The sequence below is a fragment of the Phascolarctos cinereus genome, unplaced genomic scaffold, assembly GCF_003287225.1.
Source record: "Phascolarctos cinereus isolate Bilbo 61053 unplaced genomic scaffold, phaCin_HiC Scaffold_4;HRSCAF=312, whole genome shotgun sequence".
Taxonomy (NCBI): Eukaryota; Metazoa; Chordata; class Mammalia; order Diprotodontia; family Phascolarctidae; genus Phascolarctos; species Phascolarctos cinereus.
Window position 1 is genome coordinate 53,685,861 of NW_027555847.1, and position 20,150 is coordinate 53,706,010.

Here is a 20,150-nt window from a genome sequence, read left to right on the forward strand (position 1 = left end):
TTCTCTATTCCTTCCCTTGGTGTTAATTGCCAGCACCATGGATAGAGTGCTGGACTTGGAGTCAAGAAGATGCTATTTGAATCCCATCTCAGACATTGGCTAGATGACTATGGCCAAGTCATTTCATCTCTTTCATTCTCAGTTTCCTCAGCTGTAAAATGGAATAACATTAGCACTTACTTCACAAACTTATGAGGATCAAATGAAATACTATATATACAAAGTGCTTTGCAAACCTTAAAGTGCTATGTAAACTTCTTATTAATAGTTACCGAATTAGTGATAATAATTATGGGAGTGTACCTCCACTATCCTCATCAGCTCTGCAAAAAATCCCAAAGTGCCACATATTGACCCTTGTTCTTACCAGCCAGTATGACATATCTTTCTCTGTCTCTGTCTCTCTGTCTCTCTGTCTCTCTGTCTCTCTCTGTCTCTCTGTCTCTCTGTCTCTCTGTTTCTCTCTCTCTCTCTCTCTCTCTCTCTCTCTCTCTTCTCTCTCTCCTCTCTCTCTCTCTCCTCCTTTCTATCTCGTAGAGAGCCAAGTGAAATACACACCTGATGGACAAAAGGACGTTCCTATATTATTACTAAAGCAGCCCTTTCAAAAACGCACAATGTTTTGGCCTTATTGTTAGAGAGGTGGCTTAATGGCATCTAGTGGAAAAGGTCAACAAGATGGGGGCTAAAGACCTGGGGCTGAGTTATAGTCCTGCTATGGGGCTACTGGATGTGGTCCTACTTGCTATGGGACCTTGATTTAAGTCATTTAAGTACTTTGAGACTTAGTTCCCTCATCTGTAAAATGAATGTGTTTCCATTTGATTTGGCTTCTTGTTCAAGCAAGCTCTTAGTGAACTGTATTACACCATATGACTGTGACCTATGATGTTAGATGGCTAGCCATACCTGTTATCCATTCAATTAATATTTGAAATGTAATAGCTTACATGCCCCAATTTTTATTCAATTTTGGCCCAATGGTCCTCTTCTACAGCAGTGATCAGAGGACATTCTGATTCTACCTGGAAAAAATTCACAGAATGACAAGTTAGTGAAGCAAGGGACACATTAGTCACATAGAGGTAAGAAACAGATTTCATAAAGGGTATTTAATTCTGGTTTTCCCCATAGTTTTGCCTTGGGTGTTTAATAGAACCACTTATCCTTAGAGAGCTGTTTGTCATGGTGGATATTGTGTTGAAACTGACATAGGGAAATCCAGAATTCAAATCCTGTTTCTGACACATTAACTATGTCATCATGGGCAAGTCTGAGCCTCAATGATCTCATCTTTAAAATGGGGATAATAACAGTTGAAGTACCCTCCATGTGATTATTGAAGAGGGTCAAATGAGATAGCATTATATAAAGCACCTTGCATAATCAAATGGGTGATAATAAACATCCACTTTTGTAATGAATGCTACTTACTAAGTGGCCTTGGGCAAGTGTTTTCCTTCCCATGAACCTCAGTTTCACAGAATTGGAATCAGAGAATCTCAAAGTAAAAAGAGATCTCTGATGTTATCTATCTCAATCCATATATGAAAAACTCTCTCTCTGTAGCAGCTCAGATAAGTTCAGCCATTGCTTGAAGACTCCTCACTACCTCCCCAGGCACTTTGGAAGAGTTTTCATTGTTAGCAATTTTTTTTTCTGACCATAACCCTATATTTCCTTCTTTATAAATTCTGCCAATTGATTCAAGTTCTACCCTTTAAGGGAAAGCAGGAGAAATCCAATTCTTCTTCCAGGTGATGGCCTTTCGAAGTGGTGAAAACATTTATTCCATTTTACCCTCCCCCCACTCCCAGTCTTCTCTTTACCCGGCTAAATGTCTCTAAGGTCTTTAACTCATCTGGCATGAGCTCAAGGATATTTGCTGTCATGTTTGATCCCCTCTGGACACTATCCAGCTTATCAAAGTCCTTCCTAAAATGTGGCATCTAGAAAAAAACATGATACTCCAGATGTGGCTCAACAGGGTCAGAGTACACGGGGATTATCCCCTTCTTATTCCTGGAAGTCATAACCCTCTTACTGCAGCCCAGGCTCTCATTAGTTTTCTTGCCTGTCATATCATGCCACTGACTCATGGGAAGCTTGCAGTGCACTAAAACCTTGGGATCTTTTGCAGACAAATTGCTGTCTAGACATTCCTCCTGTAGCTGGTACTTGTGAAGTTTCCTTCTCTATAAAATGAAGGGATTAGCCCACGTGGCTCTAAGGTTCCTTCCAATTGCAAATGCCAGGATCACTGTCCTATGATATATGATCAGATTTCTATATGTAATCAGTCTGATGGAAATAGAATCCTATCTCGGCGAGATGGAATAAACCTCAGGAAGTCATGTAGTTAGAATGATAAGGAGGTATCCTCCTTTACATACGAAGCCAATAGGGCCTAGAGAGGCAAAAGGACTTGGTAGAAGTTACCCAGTAAATTAGTGACTGAACCAAAATGGGAAATCAGATCTCTTGGCTCCAACTTGAGTATTCCTTTTGCTGCTAAGATTTCATCACTCAAGGGATCTGTAATTTCTTTTTTAAATTAATTTCTTTTGATTTATCAACAATCACTTCCATATGCTTTTGAGTTTAAAACTTTTCTCCCCTTTCCTCCCCACCACCCTCCCCAAGATGGTACACAATCTGGTATAGGCTCTACATATACATTCCCATTAAACATATTTTCACATTAGTGATGTTGTAAGTAAGAATTAGAACCAGTAGGAGGAACCACCAGAAAGAGGAAACAAAGCTCAGCAGAAGAAAAAAAAATAGCAAATAGTATGCTTCAGGGATCTGTAATTTCATTAGTGTGGGTCCTACCTTCTTTGATGCCATTCCACCTCTCCCTCCTCCCCCACCTCCTATGCCTTAATAGATTGTCTTTGGGATCCTTGATCCTTGGAAAACAGACATGCAATCTATCTATCACTAGACCCTTCTCCAAAACTTTTCTAACTTGTTATAAACTACCAGAGATTTTCCTTTGCTGGCATAGCTTTCAAGAATGAAGGGTTACCTTCAGACCACAATGAAGCATTGGGGGTGAACTTTCTGCAGCCCCATTTGGTCACTGATCAGAAATGTCACCTGGTCTTATAGGAGTTCATGAATACTTTACATGAAACTCCTCTCTAGTCAGCTACTAGGGCAGGCAGGTATGACTAATACTTACAAATCATCATTCACAATGCCCAGAAAGGATGGTAACTATGCATACACTTAACCATCAATGTGTTTATTTAAGTCTAGATCCCTGAGGGCTCCTCTTAATTCTGACTCAAAAAGCATAACTAGGAAGCTGATATTTGCAGGATAAGGCAGTCACTATAGGTCACGACCCATGAGTCACTGGTGACCCTCCCTTATTCCCTCATGCCTCCTGCATGTAAATAGTCCTTGAAAAAATAATAGTTTGAAAAGTAGAAAGATCCAGAAGTTCCCCTCAATGTTTGGGCTTAAAAGAAAGGGAGACTGGATTGGTCTCCCAGGTTGGACCTCCCCTGGTCACCTCTACCCTAGAAACCTGAGGCATGGTCTGGTGATCTCCTGCTAGAGGAGAATATTCACACTTTTCTGAAGAGAAAGGCAAGGTAGAGGATTTTCTCTCTGGTAATTATTTTTATAATTTGCAGCTTCATGCACTTTTCATAGCACACAAGAACTATGGCCTTCTGGGCCTTTATGCATCCCGTTTGTAAAAGTGAGATGGCTGGATTATATCAAAGGTCCTTAATCTATGAACTTGATTAAATCTATGAACTTAAATTAATATTTTGATAATTATATTTTAATGGATTTGTTTTCCTTTGTCATACTACAGATTTCATCTTATGCATTTAAAAGTATGATTCAGAGAAGGGGTCCACAGACTTCACCAAATTGCCCAATAAGATCCAAAAAGGGGAAGGTGTCAGCAGGGTAGAAGGATAAGTAGGGAACTTGAAGATAGGCCAGACTTGGGTTCAAATACTTGCCTTTAGCCTTTACTTGTCCTGTGACCTTGGCTAAGATAACTCTGTGAGGTAAATGTTGCAAATGTTGTACCCATTTTATAAATGAGAAACCTGAGACTCAGAGAAGTTAACTGACTTAGCCAAGGTCACAAGACAAGTAAAAGCTATAGATAAGCATTTGCACCCAAGACTGGCCTGTTCTTAAAATTCACTACTCCTTCTACCCCACAGACAGCTAGGAATTCTGCTGCTATCGACTTGTTTAACTTGGGTTTCAATTCCCTGTTGAATATTTTCAATCTGCCATTCACAGTCTGAAGGTCACTCTTCTTATGAGAGAAAACAAGCAAAATAATATTTGAGTAATGCTGCCTTCTCCCCATCATCCAGTATTATCCAAGCTCTGACCCTATATTCCTTCTTTGATCTTCTTCTTTCTCTCTAAATAGCTAAAAATATCTCTTACTCTTTTACTTAGCATTCATTCCCAGGCTCAACTAGAGTTGAATTTTAATGATCTCTACATTATTCTCACAGGATCATTCTCCTCTTTTGTTTTCAGAGTAATTTTCAAGAAAGAGAGAGAGCTAATACCTTAGTGGTTTGGAAAAGTCTAGAGTAAGAGGCAAAATGTGAGATGATCATTGTAGGAAGTAAGGGAGTCTGTAAGGTGAGGGTGAAAATGGAGGCTAAATCCAGACATGATGGTCCGCTTGTGCAACTTCTTGGAGTTGAGAGATGGAATGTCATATACAGGGAACAGCCAGTGGAACAGATTGAGTGGAATGAGAAGCATTCTTAATTAAGACTGGAAAACCAATGACATCCAGTTTGTGAAAGCCCTTGAATGCCAGGATGAGGAATTTGTATTTTATCCTAAAGACAAGAGCTCTGAGATTAAATGAATTTCAAGGACATATAAAGAATATTCAAAGTGACTCCATATCCAGTGTTCCTTCTGTCACAAGATACATTCAGGACCAGGGAGGTAAGACTACTTGGTTTTGTTATTATTCTCATTTTACAGATGAAGAAACCGAGGCTTAGATAGAGCAAGTGGTTTGCTTAAGGGCACACAGCTAATAAGTGCTGGGAGCAGAACACAATTCTTTTCTTTTTCTATTTTTTAAGGCAATTGGGGTTAAGTGACTTGTTACGCAGCTAGTTTTAAGTGTCTGAGGTCACATTTGAACTCATGTCCTCCTGAGTCCGGGGCTGGTGCTCTATCCACTGTGCCCCCTACCTGCCCCTGGCAATTGTTCTTATATCTAATATTTTTACAGAGAGGTAGAGAGAGAAAGAGAAAGAGAGAGAGACAGAGACAGACAGAGAGAGACAGAGAGAGACATGAACCTAATGACTAGGCAAGTTGGGGGAGGGGAGAATTTTAGCCAGACAGATGCGCTGAAGCCAGCTTCTTCCAGAGAGCTGCTTCTTCAGTCTTCAGGGTAAGCATCGACACCTCAGATATTGGCAAACACTACAAATTAGGACTTGATTTATTGTTTCGTTTATTGTCTAGACTTCAGAAAGTGATGAGGGAAACGTTAAAAATGAAGATTAAACTTAAAAAGAGTTGGGAGGAAGGGGAAGGCAAATGTGCTAATTTACAAAAAAAAAAGCAAGAGGAAGGAAATGGAGTCTGCAGACTCTAGAATAGCAAGCTTGGTTTTGATTCTTGGCGAAATTCTGGAAAGTGTTGCTAAAGTGTTGCTAACCATCGTTAGTGAATGTGCAGAAAAGGATAAGATGATCACAAAGTCAGCAGGGTTTCATCAAGATTAAATCACATCCAACTAATCTCATTTCTTCTGTATCATATCTTATTGATAAGCTGGTAGGAAAAAAGGAAACGTGCATTTATTACATACTCATTTGATCCTCACAACAACCCTACAACATAGGTTCTATTATTAGCCTCATTTTCAGTTGAGGAAACTGAGGCAAACAGAGGTTTGTGCCCAGGGTGATATAGCTAGTAAGTGTCTGAAAACACATTTGCACCCATGAAGATGAGTCTTCCTGATTCCAAGCCCAGTGTGCTATCCACTGCACCACCTAGCTGCCTTCTATCACGGGAGGTTAGCAATTTGTCTGTCATTTATAGTCTTAGAAAGTTACCTAGAGCATTGAGAGGTTAAATGATTTTCAGCTAGTATGTGTTAGATGTAAGACTTGAATCCAGGTCTTCCTCTTATTAAGGAAGAGACTAGTTCTTTAATAAAGTTTCTCATGCTGTTTTTTTACAGAAAAGAGAAAGTTGGGATAGACAGTGGAAAACTGGGTGCAATTGGAACTGGTTGAATGGTCTTACCCAAATAGTAGCCTGTAACTGTTGGCTATAATATTGGAAATATGTCTCCAATGGAATAGCCCAGAGATCTGTGTTGTTTAACAGTTTTTAATTGATAACTTGGGTAAAGGCAGTGATGGCACACTTATCAAATTCGCAAAAATGCACAAAGTTCAGAGAGAGAGCCAACACACTGGATCGCAAAGTCAGGATTCAGAAACACTCTGACAGTATAGGACACTTTGTGCCAGCTCAAGTAAGATAAAAATCCAATAAGGATGAATACATTTGAGTTCAAAAAAATCAACTTCAGACATAGAAAATGGAGGTGGCATGGCTAGCTACCAGTTAATCTTGAAAAAAAAATGGGGCTTTTTGGTACACTGAAAACTCAGTTCCACAATGTGATGTGGCAGCTAAGAAAATTAATTAGCTACATTAAGAAGAGAATAATGTCCAGAACTGGGAAGATTATAGTCCCACTGCCTTATGTTCCAGTCCTTGCCTTCTCCTTTCTATATGAATGTATTCCTTTTTACTTTCTCTTCTCTTTCTTCTCCTAAAACCCTTGGAACAGAAACAATCTATCCCCAATGTCCTCTGTTTTTCCTACTTGCTTTTAAAAATATTAAGGTCCTGAAGGGATAGTTACATTTTCTTCCTCTACTAGAATGTTAGCACTACATCATATGGCCCCTTCCAATGGCTCAAGTAAATTTACTTTTCTAGGTTTCTCATAAGTCTTATGTTTGCATTACAAAGTTTCTATTCACCTCTGGTCTTTTTGTTAGAAATTATCAAAAGTCCTCTATTCCATTAAAGTTATTTTTTCCTCTGTAGGATTACGTTTAGTTTTGCAGAGTGTTAGAACATGTTTTGTTTTGTTTTTCTTTTGGGGGTATTGTATTCCAAAATTTCCTTAATAAATGCTTGTTTCCTTCCATCCTCTTTCTGCCTAAATTTCCTCATCTCTAATGTAGGATAATAAGACCACTACCTCCCAGGGTTTTTGTGAGGATTAAAGGAGATACTATTTGTAAGGTAACTGTAAAGCCCTACACAAATGCTATGATTATTGCTCTTAGTCTCGGTACTGTTATTATCACACACCATCAGATTCATCTTCCTAAAACAGAATTTTCATCCTAACACTTCACTTCTCACTAACTGTCAATAGTTCTCTCTGGAGTATTAGATTAAAGGCAAACTCTTTGTCTTGGCATTCAAAGCTACTTAGAGTCTGCTCACAAACCATCTATCCAAACTGATCTCCTACCATACCTTAACATATCCATTCTATTCTGGTCACACTGACCTCTTTACTGATGATGCAATGGGCCTAACTCATGCTCTCTGAACTTTTGGCTTTTACATCAGCATGGCCCTACCTTCACATCATGAAAATAATATCTATCCTTCAAAGCACAGACTGTGTGTTTATATATATGCGTGTGCGTATGTAAGTGTGTGCTCATATATACCTACGACGTGTCAGACACCCTGCCACACACTCTACAAATATTCTCATTTCATCTTCACAACAGCTCTGGAAGGTGGCTGCTATTATCATATCCATTTTACAGTTGGGGAAACTGAGGCAAACACAGGTTAAGCAATTTGCTTAGGGTCACATAGCTAGTAAGCATCTAAGATAAAATTTGAACTCAGGTCTTCCTGATAGATAAGTGGGATAAAGAGGAAGAGGACCAAAGGTAACCCCAAGATTTTGGATCCGAGTTATTAGGGAATGGTGACACCTTTGACAGAAATAAGGAAGTTGGGATGGGCAGCCAGATTTATGGGATGATGTTGAATTCTGGTTTACAAAGGCAAGTGAACAGTCCAGGTGAGACAATCAAGTCTAAGTCTGGAGCTACAGGATAGGGGGCTCTGGTGCAAGGTAGGTCACCCATATGGATCCACAACACTCTGTCAAGTCTTGGGCATAATGCCACCAACATCCAGGGATATTTAGACTCTCACCTACCCAGGTAGTTCCAGATGAATCTTTGCTAATTTTCTCCCTGGTCTTCCTCCCTCTATAGTTGCCTAAGAGTTTCCTCATTATTAACATAAGCCCCTCTTACCCGGGGATTGAAGTATAGGAAAGGAAAAAGGAAGGAAGAAAGGAAGGAAGAACTCTGAAAACTCATTAGGGAAGGAAGGTGTGCCAACCTCATACACTTTCATTTTGAGGAACTTTGTGGCAATTGTGGAAGAGGATTCTGCTTCCCTATGGATCGGGATTGACAGAAGAACAACACATTGGAAAGAGTGCTGAACGCAGAGTCAGAAAGTATTGTATTCAAATCCTGACTGCCATTTATGATCATGTGACCTTTGGAAAGCTATTTAACCTGTTTGGGCTTTAGTGTTCTTGACTATAAAATGAAAGGGATTAACTAGATGACCTCAAAATTTTCTTTCAGTTCCCATTCTATCTGGTTACATGTTTTTCCAGGACTCTGGGATACTGGGGAAGGTATATTTTCCACGTGTGGCCACAAGGTGGCGCAATAATTACATATAGCTGTCTAAGGCCTCCCCAAGAGAAAAATAACTTGGTCTGGAAGCTGGAAGTCTATTGATAATTCCAGGAGGATCTCAGAAAATCTGAGACAATTGGAAAGTCCTAGGAGCAAGGTAAAGTGAGATGCCTCCTTCATCCTCTATTCCTTTCTTCTCCTCATGGGCGACTTGAAACCTCTATCAGTACCACATAATGGAAGAATGACTCAAGCAAAATGAAGAAGGAAGAAGGAATGTAGAGTGGCAGCCCTACTAGATAAATGACCCAAATATGGAGTGCAGGGATAAGAAGTATAGAGAAGAATCTAGGACCTCTGGGATGAGCATCAGGTTATAGAGATCACCTTTGTGAATGAGAGGTCAGAGAAAAAAAACTCTCTGCCACTTTTTATATTTTTGTAGGCCATTTCTTGGTTGTTGGTGATCTAGGAAAAGCCTGGGAGGAGAGAGAGGCATGCAATATGAGAAAGAAAGCTGAGGAAGACAGATGTTCACTAGAGAATTACAGTGACCTGGCCATAGGTGGTAGAAAGGATCATTGCCATGGAAAATCATTCCTTCTTCCACAGGCAGATTTAAATTCCAACATCAAAGCCTTCAAGGATGGGAATCTTTGGCTGTTTGTGAGGAGGAGGAAGAAGGAGCAGAAAGAGGAGGTGATGGAGAAGAAAGTAAAATACTGGGTGGACAGCTCTCCGTCTGTCACTCTAGCTTCCTCCCATCAGCTCTCAGCATACTGTTTCATGTTCCTTGTTGTTTCAAGATTTCTTTCTCTTTCCATCTGTCTCTTCCCATTTGGAGGATATATGTGAAGCAGTACAAGGAATCATAGGATAGATGAGAAACTTATGAGATTGAATCCAGGGGCCTTTCAATCTTCCCTCAGTTTTGCACTTTGTCCACTTTATTACATTTCTTGGGGGGGGGGCAAGTGGATATTGTATGGAAGTAAGAATTGACCCTAAAATAATTGTCCAATGCAACCCATAAGCTAATCCCCTCATCTTACTACACACACCCTATAATTTCTAAGAAGGAAGGAGCAGGATACTCTACCACAAATGACAGCACAGAGCATTAGCATTGCAAGCATCTTAGTCCAACCTATATCTGGTTAATAATCTCCTGAACCCCTCCCCCAGATCATCAGCCTCTTGGATGGCAGACCTGTAGGAACAAAGTGAACCCCACCCCATCCTTGAGTAGCATGTTACAGCTTACTCTCTGTTTATAATACACCATCTCATTTGATTCTCACAGTAGAACCGTAGGGTAGCTTTTTTAAAAAAATTAAGAATATTTTTACATAACTTTCATTTCCAAATATAGTACTCTTCCCCTCCCATACTTAAAGAATCATCCCTTATAACAAAGAATAAAGAGAAAAGGGAGGAGAGCAGTTCCATGAAACTAATATGACAATCAAGTCAAACAGTATATATACACATAGACTACATATACCTATACTACACTCATGGTCCCCCACCTCTCCAGTGAAGAGAGAGAAGGACATGTTCTCATCTGGTTTTTAGGATCAGGGTTGGGCATAATAATTCCACAGCTTTCAGTCCCCCCTTCTCATTTCTCTTGTTCTTTCCACATAATAATGGTTCATCATTACGCTTGGTATTTTACTGATTATGCTGTCTTCACTTTTCATCATCTCAGGCTTTTCATCAGTCTTACCATACTACTCTCTACTCTTCATAGTTTTTTATGGCATAATAATATTCCATAGAATCCTATAGCTAGAGTTGAAATGAGACTTAGGGGTCATGTTGGCCAACTCCTCCATTTTACCATTACAATCATGTGTCACAATTAGCCATTTGCCAAATTGATGGGCATCTATTTGTTTTCAGGTATTTGCCGGCACAAAAATGCTGTTATAAATATTTCTCGTCTATTTCTTACCTCCTTGGGGTATATTCCTAGTAATGAGTTCTCTACGTCAAAAAGCATGAGCATTTTAGTCACTTTTTTAGTGTAATTCAGAATTGCTTTTCAGAATGGTTTAACCAATCCATAGCTCCACTAACAGTGTATTAGTGCCCTTGCCTTTTCCTGACTTCTCCACATTAATTATTCCCATCTTTTATTATTCCAAGTTACTTTAGAATGGTTGGACAAGGTTGATTTTATCATCCCTTTTTGACAAGAAAAGGGATTGATCAAGTAAAAACCATTCTTAAGTCCACACAGCAAGTTAGTGCAGAACCAGGACTGGGGTTAAGGCCTGATAAGTCCTTGTCCAGCCTTTCTTCTGCTAGTCCACTGGCTTCCTCTTTTGCAGAGCCTATGAGTTATTTTCTCTAGGGTTCCCTCAGGGCAAAATCCCAGTTCTTTTAAATGAACTCTCTTTTGCTTAATACAATCCATGGGTCTGATCACATAAATCTTCAGAAGGAGAGAAAAACTGGGCTTAATATTCAATCAGAACTATCTCATGAAACAACTAATGGCTTAATTTAAGGATTTAATCCTCTTATCTTCTATAAATTACATCAACAAACATGGTAATATTGCTACAAGTAATTAAATGCAGATTGATAAATCAATTGAAACGGTATGACTTTAAAAAAAAATTTAACGATGTCTTATTTTTGCGTCATCCTAATTTCTCAATATATCCCTTCCAGGAAGTTTATAGTGAAGAATTAAAAAAGAAGAAAGGGGTTGGAAGTGGGGGAAGGAGTTCCACAAAATTCACCAATACATCAGTCAGTCCGACAGTATGTGTGTTCCACCTCCTTAGGTTCCCAACTCTGCAAAGAAAGGAGACAGGTGGATTTTTATATCTCCTCTGGGGCCATGCTCAGTCATTGTATTTACTCATTATTCAATTTCAATTGTTGTTGTTGTCTTTTCCTTTTACATTTTGTGTATTTCGTTTTGTACATGTCATATATATTACATTATATCTCTACACACACACACACACATATAATTATGTATATTGTTTTCTTAGTTCTTCTTGTTTCACTTTCTGTCAGATCCCACATCTTCCCAGTGCTTTTCTGCATTCATATTCAGTTTCTTATAATTTAGTAATAGCCTACTACATTAATGTATCGTAATTTGTTTGCCATTCCCCAGCTGATGGGCTCCTTTCAGTTTTCAATTATTTACTACTTACAAAAATGCTGCCATAAATATTTTGGGGTATATTGGACCATTCTTTTTATCAGCTTCCTTGGAATACAAAACAGCATTGTTTTCAAAGCAAAAACCTACAAATGTTTTAGCAAAGAACCACTTTCAGATGTACTGGGATGGAGTCTTAATTCCAACTTAGCAAATGCTTGCCTAATAGATCATTTTGTGTTATTCAAGAGATTGAATCATGTTGATAGACACATCTCACTAAGTCAAAACATGAAACCTCATCTAGAAACAAAAACATCTCTTTTGAAGGAATCAAAGCCAAGGAACATTGAAGAAAACCTAAATAATGACTATTTTCTTGGTAAATATTTTCTTTAACAAAAATGGGCTGTATACAAGAGTTCTGGACAGGATGATAAAAAGCCCGAGTTTTCATCCAAGCTCAGCCACAAATTGGATTGCAACATTGAACAAGTCACTCTGCTCCTCTATGTCTCTCTTTCTTCACCTGTAAAAGAGAGTGTCAGACCGAATGACCTCTAAGGTCTCTTCAAGATCTAACATTCTGTATTCTAATGTCCTTCCAGCTCTAAGGTTCTATATTCTAACATGCTGTTTCCTAAGTTTCCACTTATTTCTAGATTCTAAGGTCCTTCTCAATTGTCTCTGTTTTCCAAGGTCCCCCCTACTTCTGCTCTTCCATATTTTCAAAGTCCTCCTAGACTTGCCATTGTATTATTCCACAATCCAACAGAATGGCTCTTTCGGTAACAGTTCAGAAGCTAGTATTTCTAGACACTGACCAAATCCCCAGATTTGTTCCCAGAAACAGATGTTTTTAATATACTTGACTGATGAGACCCTTACTGTTATAATGAATTCAGACCAGATTTAACTAACATACAAAGAATAACATGGGTTATTTTCCCTCCACTGGGATTTAAAATCCTTTTTATCCAGAGAACTCACTCACAGCTTTGGCACCTCATCAATTATCAATGTTCCTGAGAGGGAGATGTGATCAGAAATTGTTGCACCCATTTTATAGACAGAAGGAAGGTCAGATGAAATGAGTGACTTATCCAAGGGCACACAATGAGGAGGTGATGAGAGGAGAAATAGAACCTGAGTCTGATAGAACCTCAGAATTTTAGAACCAGATTGGACCTTAGTGATTACCTAGTCCAGGATTTGTGTGTCATGGACAGAAGTGAAACCTATGGAACCTGTCTCAGAATTAACTTTTTAAAATAAATAAATAAATTGCTATCCCTTAATATAACACTTTAAGGCTTACAAAGAGTTTTACACATGTTATCTCACTTGATACTGAAAATGTATAGGTTTACAAAGGAAACCAATGATATTAACATAATTTTCAATTATATAAAAAAATTATCAAAATACTTTTTTTAAAAAAGTTCACAGACCCCACAATAAGAATCCTTAATCTAATCCAACCCCTTCTTTTTAGAGAACATAACTGAGGCTCAGAAATAGGGAATAAGTGGCCGAAGATCACGGTCCTAGCCAGTTAGTAACAGAGTCATGATTAGAATGGAGGCAGCTGCCAGACCTGGAGTCAGAAAGACATCTTCCTGAGTTCAAATCTGGCCTCAGACACTTACTGCCTATGTGACACTGGGCAAGTTATTTAATCCTATTTGCCTCAATTTCCTCATCTGTAAAATGAGCCAGAAACGGAAATGGCAAACCATTCCAGTATCTCTGCCAAGAAAACCCCAAACGGGGTCACAAAGAGTGACTGAACAGCTACAACATGACCAGAACCCTGGTCACCTGAATATTCCCCTAGTGCATGTACAGGTAAAATAGTCTAACTCTTACAGCTTGTGAGGAAAGTAGTTAATCTCAAGCTTCTTCCTCTGGCCTGGATGACAAAGTCCCCAGAAATGTTTGGTCCCCTATTGCCTAAGAAATTGCACTTTGTGAAGCCATCCAGGGCCACTGTGGGGTTTGCCCAGATAGACCCCATCTGGTCTCTGCCGTCTCAGAGCCAAGCAGTGTTGTAGCGGTGCTTCTGTGAGGCATTCTTTTACAGGATGCCATTGGCAGTCAGCTCTCCTTGCTATTCAGAAGTCTGCTCTGGCCTGGTACATTGGGAAGGATTATTAAGGAAGCTTTTTCCCAGTGTTATGTTCCCTGAGTCCCTGGGAGTTCAGGGCCACAGCCATGGGGCTCTCAAAGACTACCCTTGTAGCAGCCGAAACAAACCCACTGCCCCCTCCCCTGGCTGTTCTTTTGCTCTTGTTGCCGAGTTCCGAAGTTGAAGTGGAAGTTGCTAACAGAAGAAAATATCTTGAGGATGTTTTCAAATAGTGTCTGATCAAATAAAAGAGTAATTTGTCTTTTTTAGCTTGTAGAAATCTAATTTCCATTTCATTGCTTCATCGGGCAGGGAGGGGAATGAAGGAAGCAGGGACAATTCAATCCGAAGTGGGCAGTGTACAAAAGTCGGATGTAAAACAAAACAAAACAAAACAAATTCTCACACCCTGCCCCATCTCCTAGCAAGACTGCTCCCCTTTATTTCTGGGGGTCTCCCACTATAGCTAGTTTTCAGATTTCATTTGCAAAAGGTGAGTGGGAGAAACAACATCATGTGTAACTCTTCTATCCAACTCTGTTTTTGTTTTGCTAACAGATTGAATTCAGAGTTTCCAGCTGTAACGATAATCTCTATCTGCTGGTATCTCACTAGAGAGCTGGAGCCCACTCTGAGGTCTTTTGTGCTTTCAGTCTGGGAGGTGGACAGTCAACAAGGGATGACTGATGAAGGGCACATGGGAAAAGAAGTGAGCTTCGTTCACAATGAAAGGCTGTGCAGGGAAGTGGGGGATGAGGGAAGCAGAATCATTCCTTCAGCCTTTCAGGGAGATTCAATTAATCAGTCAACATGAATTCATGAAGCTATCCGCTGTTTGTCAGGTACCGTAGGAGGTGTGGAGGTACAAAGACAAAATATCCAGAAACAATCCCTGCCCATGAAAACCTTATAATCTACCTGGGAGAGGCAACTTGTGCATTTAAAGGCATGTGTGTGGGGGGCAGCTAGGTGGTGCAGTGGTTAGAGCACTGGGCCTAGATTCAGGGAGACCTGAGTTCAAATCCGGCCTCAGACACATAACACTTACTAGCTGTGTGACCCTGGGCAAGTCACTTAACCCCACTGTTTAGCCAAAAAAAAAATAAATAAAGGCATGTGTGTGTCTGTATGTGTGTGTGTGTGTGTGTGTATACACACATATATGTATATGTGTATATGTATGTATATATATATATATATATATATATATATATATATAGGGAGAAAGAGAGAAAGAGATGGACAAATTGATGGACGGATAGATGGGTGCATGGATGGACAGATAAGTAAATAGAAAGAAATAGCATATGATAGCTATAAGGTCATTTAGGGGAAAGGCACATCACACATTGTAGCTCTTATGAAACTAGGGCCACCTTTTCTTGAAAATTCAGAAGCAGTTGTTTTGTTGTTGTTGTTCAATCATTTCAGTCTTGTCTGACTCTCCATGACCCCATTTGGGGTTTTCTTGGCAAAGATACTGGAGCAGTTTGCCATTTCCATTTCTAGCTCATTTTCCAGATGAGGAAACTGAGGCAAACAATGTAGAGTGACCTGCCCATGGTCACACAGCCAGCAAGTGTCTGAGGCCAGATTTGAACTCAGGAAGACAAGTCTTTCACTCTACCCACTGCTCCATCTAACTGCCCTTTTTTATTCTCTAGGTTGAATTTAGTAGCCTTTGACTAAGAAACTCCTATATTCAAAGCACTCTGCTAAAGTGGAGAGACAGATGGAATTATTAAATAAAACACCATTCCTGACCTCAAGCATGGTGCTCCCTTATATGCATTCTATGGTGCAGCCCAAATGTCTCCTTGTCTTTGCTCAGACCATCCCTTATGTCTGCAGTGCACCACCTTGCCTCATCTCTCCTTCTTGGAATCCCTTGTTCCATCACAGCTCAGCTCAAGTCCCACTTCCCATAAAAGGCCTTTTCTGATCACCCTCTCCCCAAATGCCACCCCCCCCCCGAAATTATCCTGTGGTAGAGTGGGGAAAGTGTCGGCATAGGACCACGAGGACATGGATTTAAATCCTGCCTCTGAAGTGCCCTAATCTATATGACCTTGGGAAAGTCACTTAACCCCCTGGGCTTCACTGTGTTCATTTGTAAAATGAGGGGGCTGGGCTAGATGGTTTCTAGGTAATCTTCCAGTTCCAAATCTATGATCCCATAGTGTTTCTCCCAATAAAATGTAAGCTCTCAGCCTAGAAGGCAAGAGCTACTTTGTTTTTGTCCTCCATCTCCAGCAGCCAACACAGTACCTGGCACATGGGGGGGGGCACAAGGGAGAGAGGTTAGACTTGGGATTTTATTGATATGGGGAACTCCCAGGTGAGGAAAGTCCTTCTACCAGTGTACATGGGTACCTTCTCTGCATCTTCTAGTCTTAGAGATTTGTCTATAGTTCTGAGAAGTTAAGCGACTTGCTCAGGGTCACACAGCCAGCATGTGTCAGGGGAAGGACTTGATCTCAGGTGTTCTGTAGACATTACACCACCCTGCCTCCAACCTGGCATACAGCAGGCATTTACTAAATGCTTATTGACTAAAGAAGTATGTAATCTAGCAAAAAAGATAGAAAGGACAAATAAAAACTGTAATAAAAATAATGAAAAATAAAGCATGATAAGCTATGAGAAAGGGAATTGCAAATGTATGCTGTGTGATTGGGGGGACAAAAGAGCTCTTCTAACTGGGAGAATCTGGGAAAGCTTCTTGGAGGAGCTGGCATCATAACTGAGTTTGAGGAATGAGCAGAATCTTAACAGGAGAAATTGGATTGCGATGTGGTGGGGCTCAGGAAAAGGAGCTCATTCTAGACACAGACATAGGGAACACAGTGGGCAAAACCAAATATGAACCATAGTTTATTTTATTCCCCAAATAGATTATCTCTGGTGCCAAGGACCATCTAATAATTAAATTAAGATTGTAATTCTGGAGCTCCAGAACAGGAAGGGACCTGAGAGACCTTGAGGAAACTGAAGACTAGAAAAGTGAATTGGTTTACCCAAATTCACACAGTAAATTACAGAATCAGAATTTGAACCCAGACCCAGAGTTTTGGTGCTACTTCCATTGTGTCTCCTAAGCTCAATAAAAAATCATCTGGCTCAAGGTTATCACATTCAAGTAGCTATATCCTTTTACTTTCACTTAAGTACATTGCTTTTATTTCTTTTTTTTTTTTTTTCTGTCTAGCTCTTCTTCCCAATGAGTGTAGGTCTCATAGCCAGAAGGTACAAGAACCTGGGAGTCAGGACTAGAACTGGAGACAGGGATAAAGGGGATGGTCGAAGTAATTTTTGTTTTTAACCTCATGGCACATGGTCCAATTTTGTTTTAGGACTAAGACTGGCCTGGTGTCTCTGGGCTAGGGGCTGGGGGTGGGGAAGGGGCTGGCAGACCAACATTAATTGGAATCATTAAATAATTAATACAGAATAAGGCCAGGATCTGACTCCCAGGGAGACAGACACTGAGTGAGACTTTCCAGCTAAGCCCAGACTCCGATTTCTCAAAGGAGGTTCCCCCAGCCCAGTGCTGATTGACATAATTTTGGGGAGGGGCTTGGCACTCTGAATGGGGCTCATGGAGCAAATCTGGAGGGCAGGGGATTTGTTTCTCAGACAAGCAGCCGTTTGGTGCTACTTCTCTGGCACAATTTGGAGTGTGGTGTGTTTTCCTTAAATGAAACAAAGACCTCAGGCTTTAAGGGAGGCAGAGAAAGCTGGTGGTCTTCTTTTTTGGGGTCATATGACAAGAGTCACCTTTCTCCAAAGGAGCCTCAAAAGTGGGCTAGGTGTATAGAGAAGCTACTGAGTTTTTTGAATACTAATTGTTCAGAGGGGTTATACACCCAGCATCTCCTTGTCCCTCAGAGCCTGAAGCCCAAGCCAAATAGCACCCTGCATCTCTGTGTCACTGGGTTTTTCCAAGGGGTCTTTGGAGATAGTGATTACAGATAAGTAGGGGGTAGGCTAGAGGGTGCTGTTCTATCTCACAGTCCCCGACTCTCCACAGGCGCAGAGTTCTTGCCATCTCTGATGGGATCGAACACATCGGTAACCTCCGCTGGGAGCTGGCCCTGTGCCTCCTCGCCGCCTGGACCATTTGCTATTTCTGCATTTGGAAGGGGACCAAATCCACAGGGAAGGTAAGGGCCAGCACTTCAGGCACCCAGCTGTTTGCAGAGGTCAAATTGGAGTCATGTTCTTCCTCTTCACCCCAGCAAGGTCTGTGAGCACCAAGAAAGACCTTCCTGCAAAGGGCCAGGCTGGAGTCTTCCCCACCCCTATGAGACATGGGAGCTCAGTGCTTAGCAGCCATCTCTGAACCTTCCTTTGGTGACCCTGCTGTCCTGGATCGCAGCAGTCTGACAAAGAGTAGTGAATGTGAAGGACTTAGGTTCCTATCTCGGCTCTGGTACTTCATATTCATGTGGCCTTAGACAAAGAGTTCCCCTCCTGGCCCTTTAGTTTGTTCATCTGTAAAATGACTTACAGATGAGGTCTCTTTAAGACTGTATTGCAATGAAAGTGCCAGTCTGTATTCATAGGAGTTTCTTCACCTGGGAGTTCTCCACGTCAATGAAATCTCAAGCCCAATCCTTATCCTAAACTCCACATGTTCATTAGTCAGTAAATAAACGTTCATTCACTATAAGCACTTACTTAACAAGTAATAGGCACTGAACTGAGGACCCAAAGAAAGTTAAAAAAAAAAAAGCCAGTCCCTGCCCTCAGGTAGCTCACATTCTAGTGAAGTAGACAACATGTAAGTAACTAGGTACATGAGATATATTCAGAGTAGAGGGACGATAATGTCAGAGGGAAAGACATCCAGGAAGGACCTCTTGAAGAAGGTGGGCTTTGAGCTGAATTTGGAAGGAAGCCAGAAGAACTAAGAAGGGGAGGTGTGGAGACTAGTCAGCTAGGCAAGGAGCATTTATTAAGCACTTACTGTGTGCTAAGCAAAGCACTGTGCTAAGGAAAGGAGATACAAAGACGGCAAAAAGGCAGCCTCTAGTCTCAAGGACGTCACACGCTAAGGTATCCCCAGTACCTTACACAATGACTGCCACACGGCACAAAATCAATGCTTGCTAATTGAACGAATGTTCTGTCCTAATGGATCTACCCTCAAGTGGATAGCACTGTACTGAGTGCTATGGGAAATACATACATGTATAAGATGCTGTCCTTAGGGAGCTTATAGTTGAGATAAGGAAAGAAGACAAAGATTCACATAGATTAAGAAACATCGAGTGAGTTATGGGAAGGGAAGGGAATAAGGATTTATAAAACTCCTACTATGTGCCAAGAGCTATGCTAGTGCTGTACAATGATTATCTTACTTAGAGTGCTGAGTTCAAGGGTTATAGGTTGTAAAGCTCAAAGGAATCTTAGAGGTTGCCTTAGCCAAACCTTTTTATTTTACAGCATGTAAAATGGAAATTCAGACTTGCCCAAGGTCACACAACAAATAGATACCAGAGCTAGAATCCAAACCCAACCCCCCAGGCTCCCAATTCAGTTTGCCTCTCTCTCTCTACAGCCCTGAGCCAAGTAGGGAAGTCTTCATGGGCTGGAATTTCAGGGAGGAGGTGGACACTGCCTGACCACTCGTCAGATAGGATTTTCATTCAAGTTTGCACTAGACTAAGGACCTTCTGAAGTCCTTCTCTGCACCTTCGATTCTGTGACTCTAGACTTTGAGGTGGACCTTGGAGGTTAGCCAGGAAGGACACATTGTGAAGGGCAAGCAACCTTGGGTTCGGAGGTAGGAAGGAAAGGAGAATTTCGGAAGGAGAGTAACACAGCTAGTCTTGACAGAACTAAGGATGGTTGGGTAGGTGGTGTGGGGCCAGATTATGGGTGTCCTTAACTTTAGACTGGATGTGGTAGGAAATAAGAAGCTATTGAAGGAGTGACAGAACATTAGGTTACATAATGCTATGGTACACTTCTCAGCAAATAGTAACAGAGTAAGCTCAGCTAATATAATCCCTGCCCTCATGAAACTTCATGTCTACTGGGGGAAAGCGACATGTGAAAAAAGACTTAAGGGGGCTACAGAATATCGGCAATGGGGCATATCATTTATCTTCAAGTATTTTAAGATCTGTCATATGGAATGGGG

The 20,150-nt window shown here is 40.7% G+C and overlaps 1 protein-coding gene across 1 annotated transcript in view; it reads left to right on the forward strand.

Annotated features, from left to right (window-relative positions):
- SLC6A11 (solute carrier family 6 member 11) overlaps positions 1 to 20,150 on the forward strand; it is a 174,527-nt gene that overhangs the window by 38,489 nt on the left and 115,888 nt on the right. Inside the window, exon 5 of the mRNA XM_020981036.2 lies at positions 18,033 to 18,165. Coding sequence (XP_020836695.1) covers positions 18,033 to 18,165 — 133 coding nt within the window. The remainder of the gene's footprint in view (positions 1 to 18,032; positions 18,166 to 20,150) is intronic.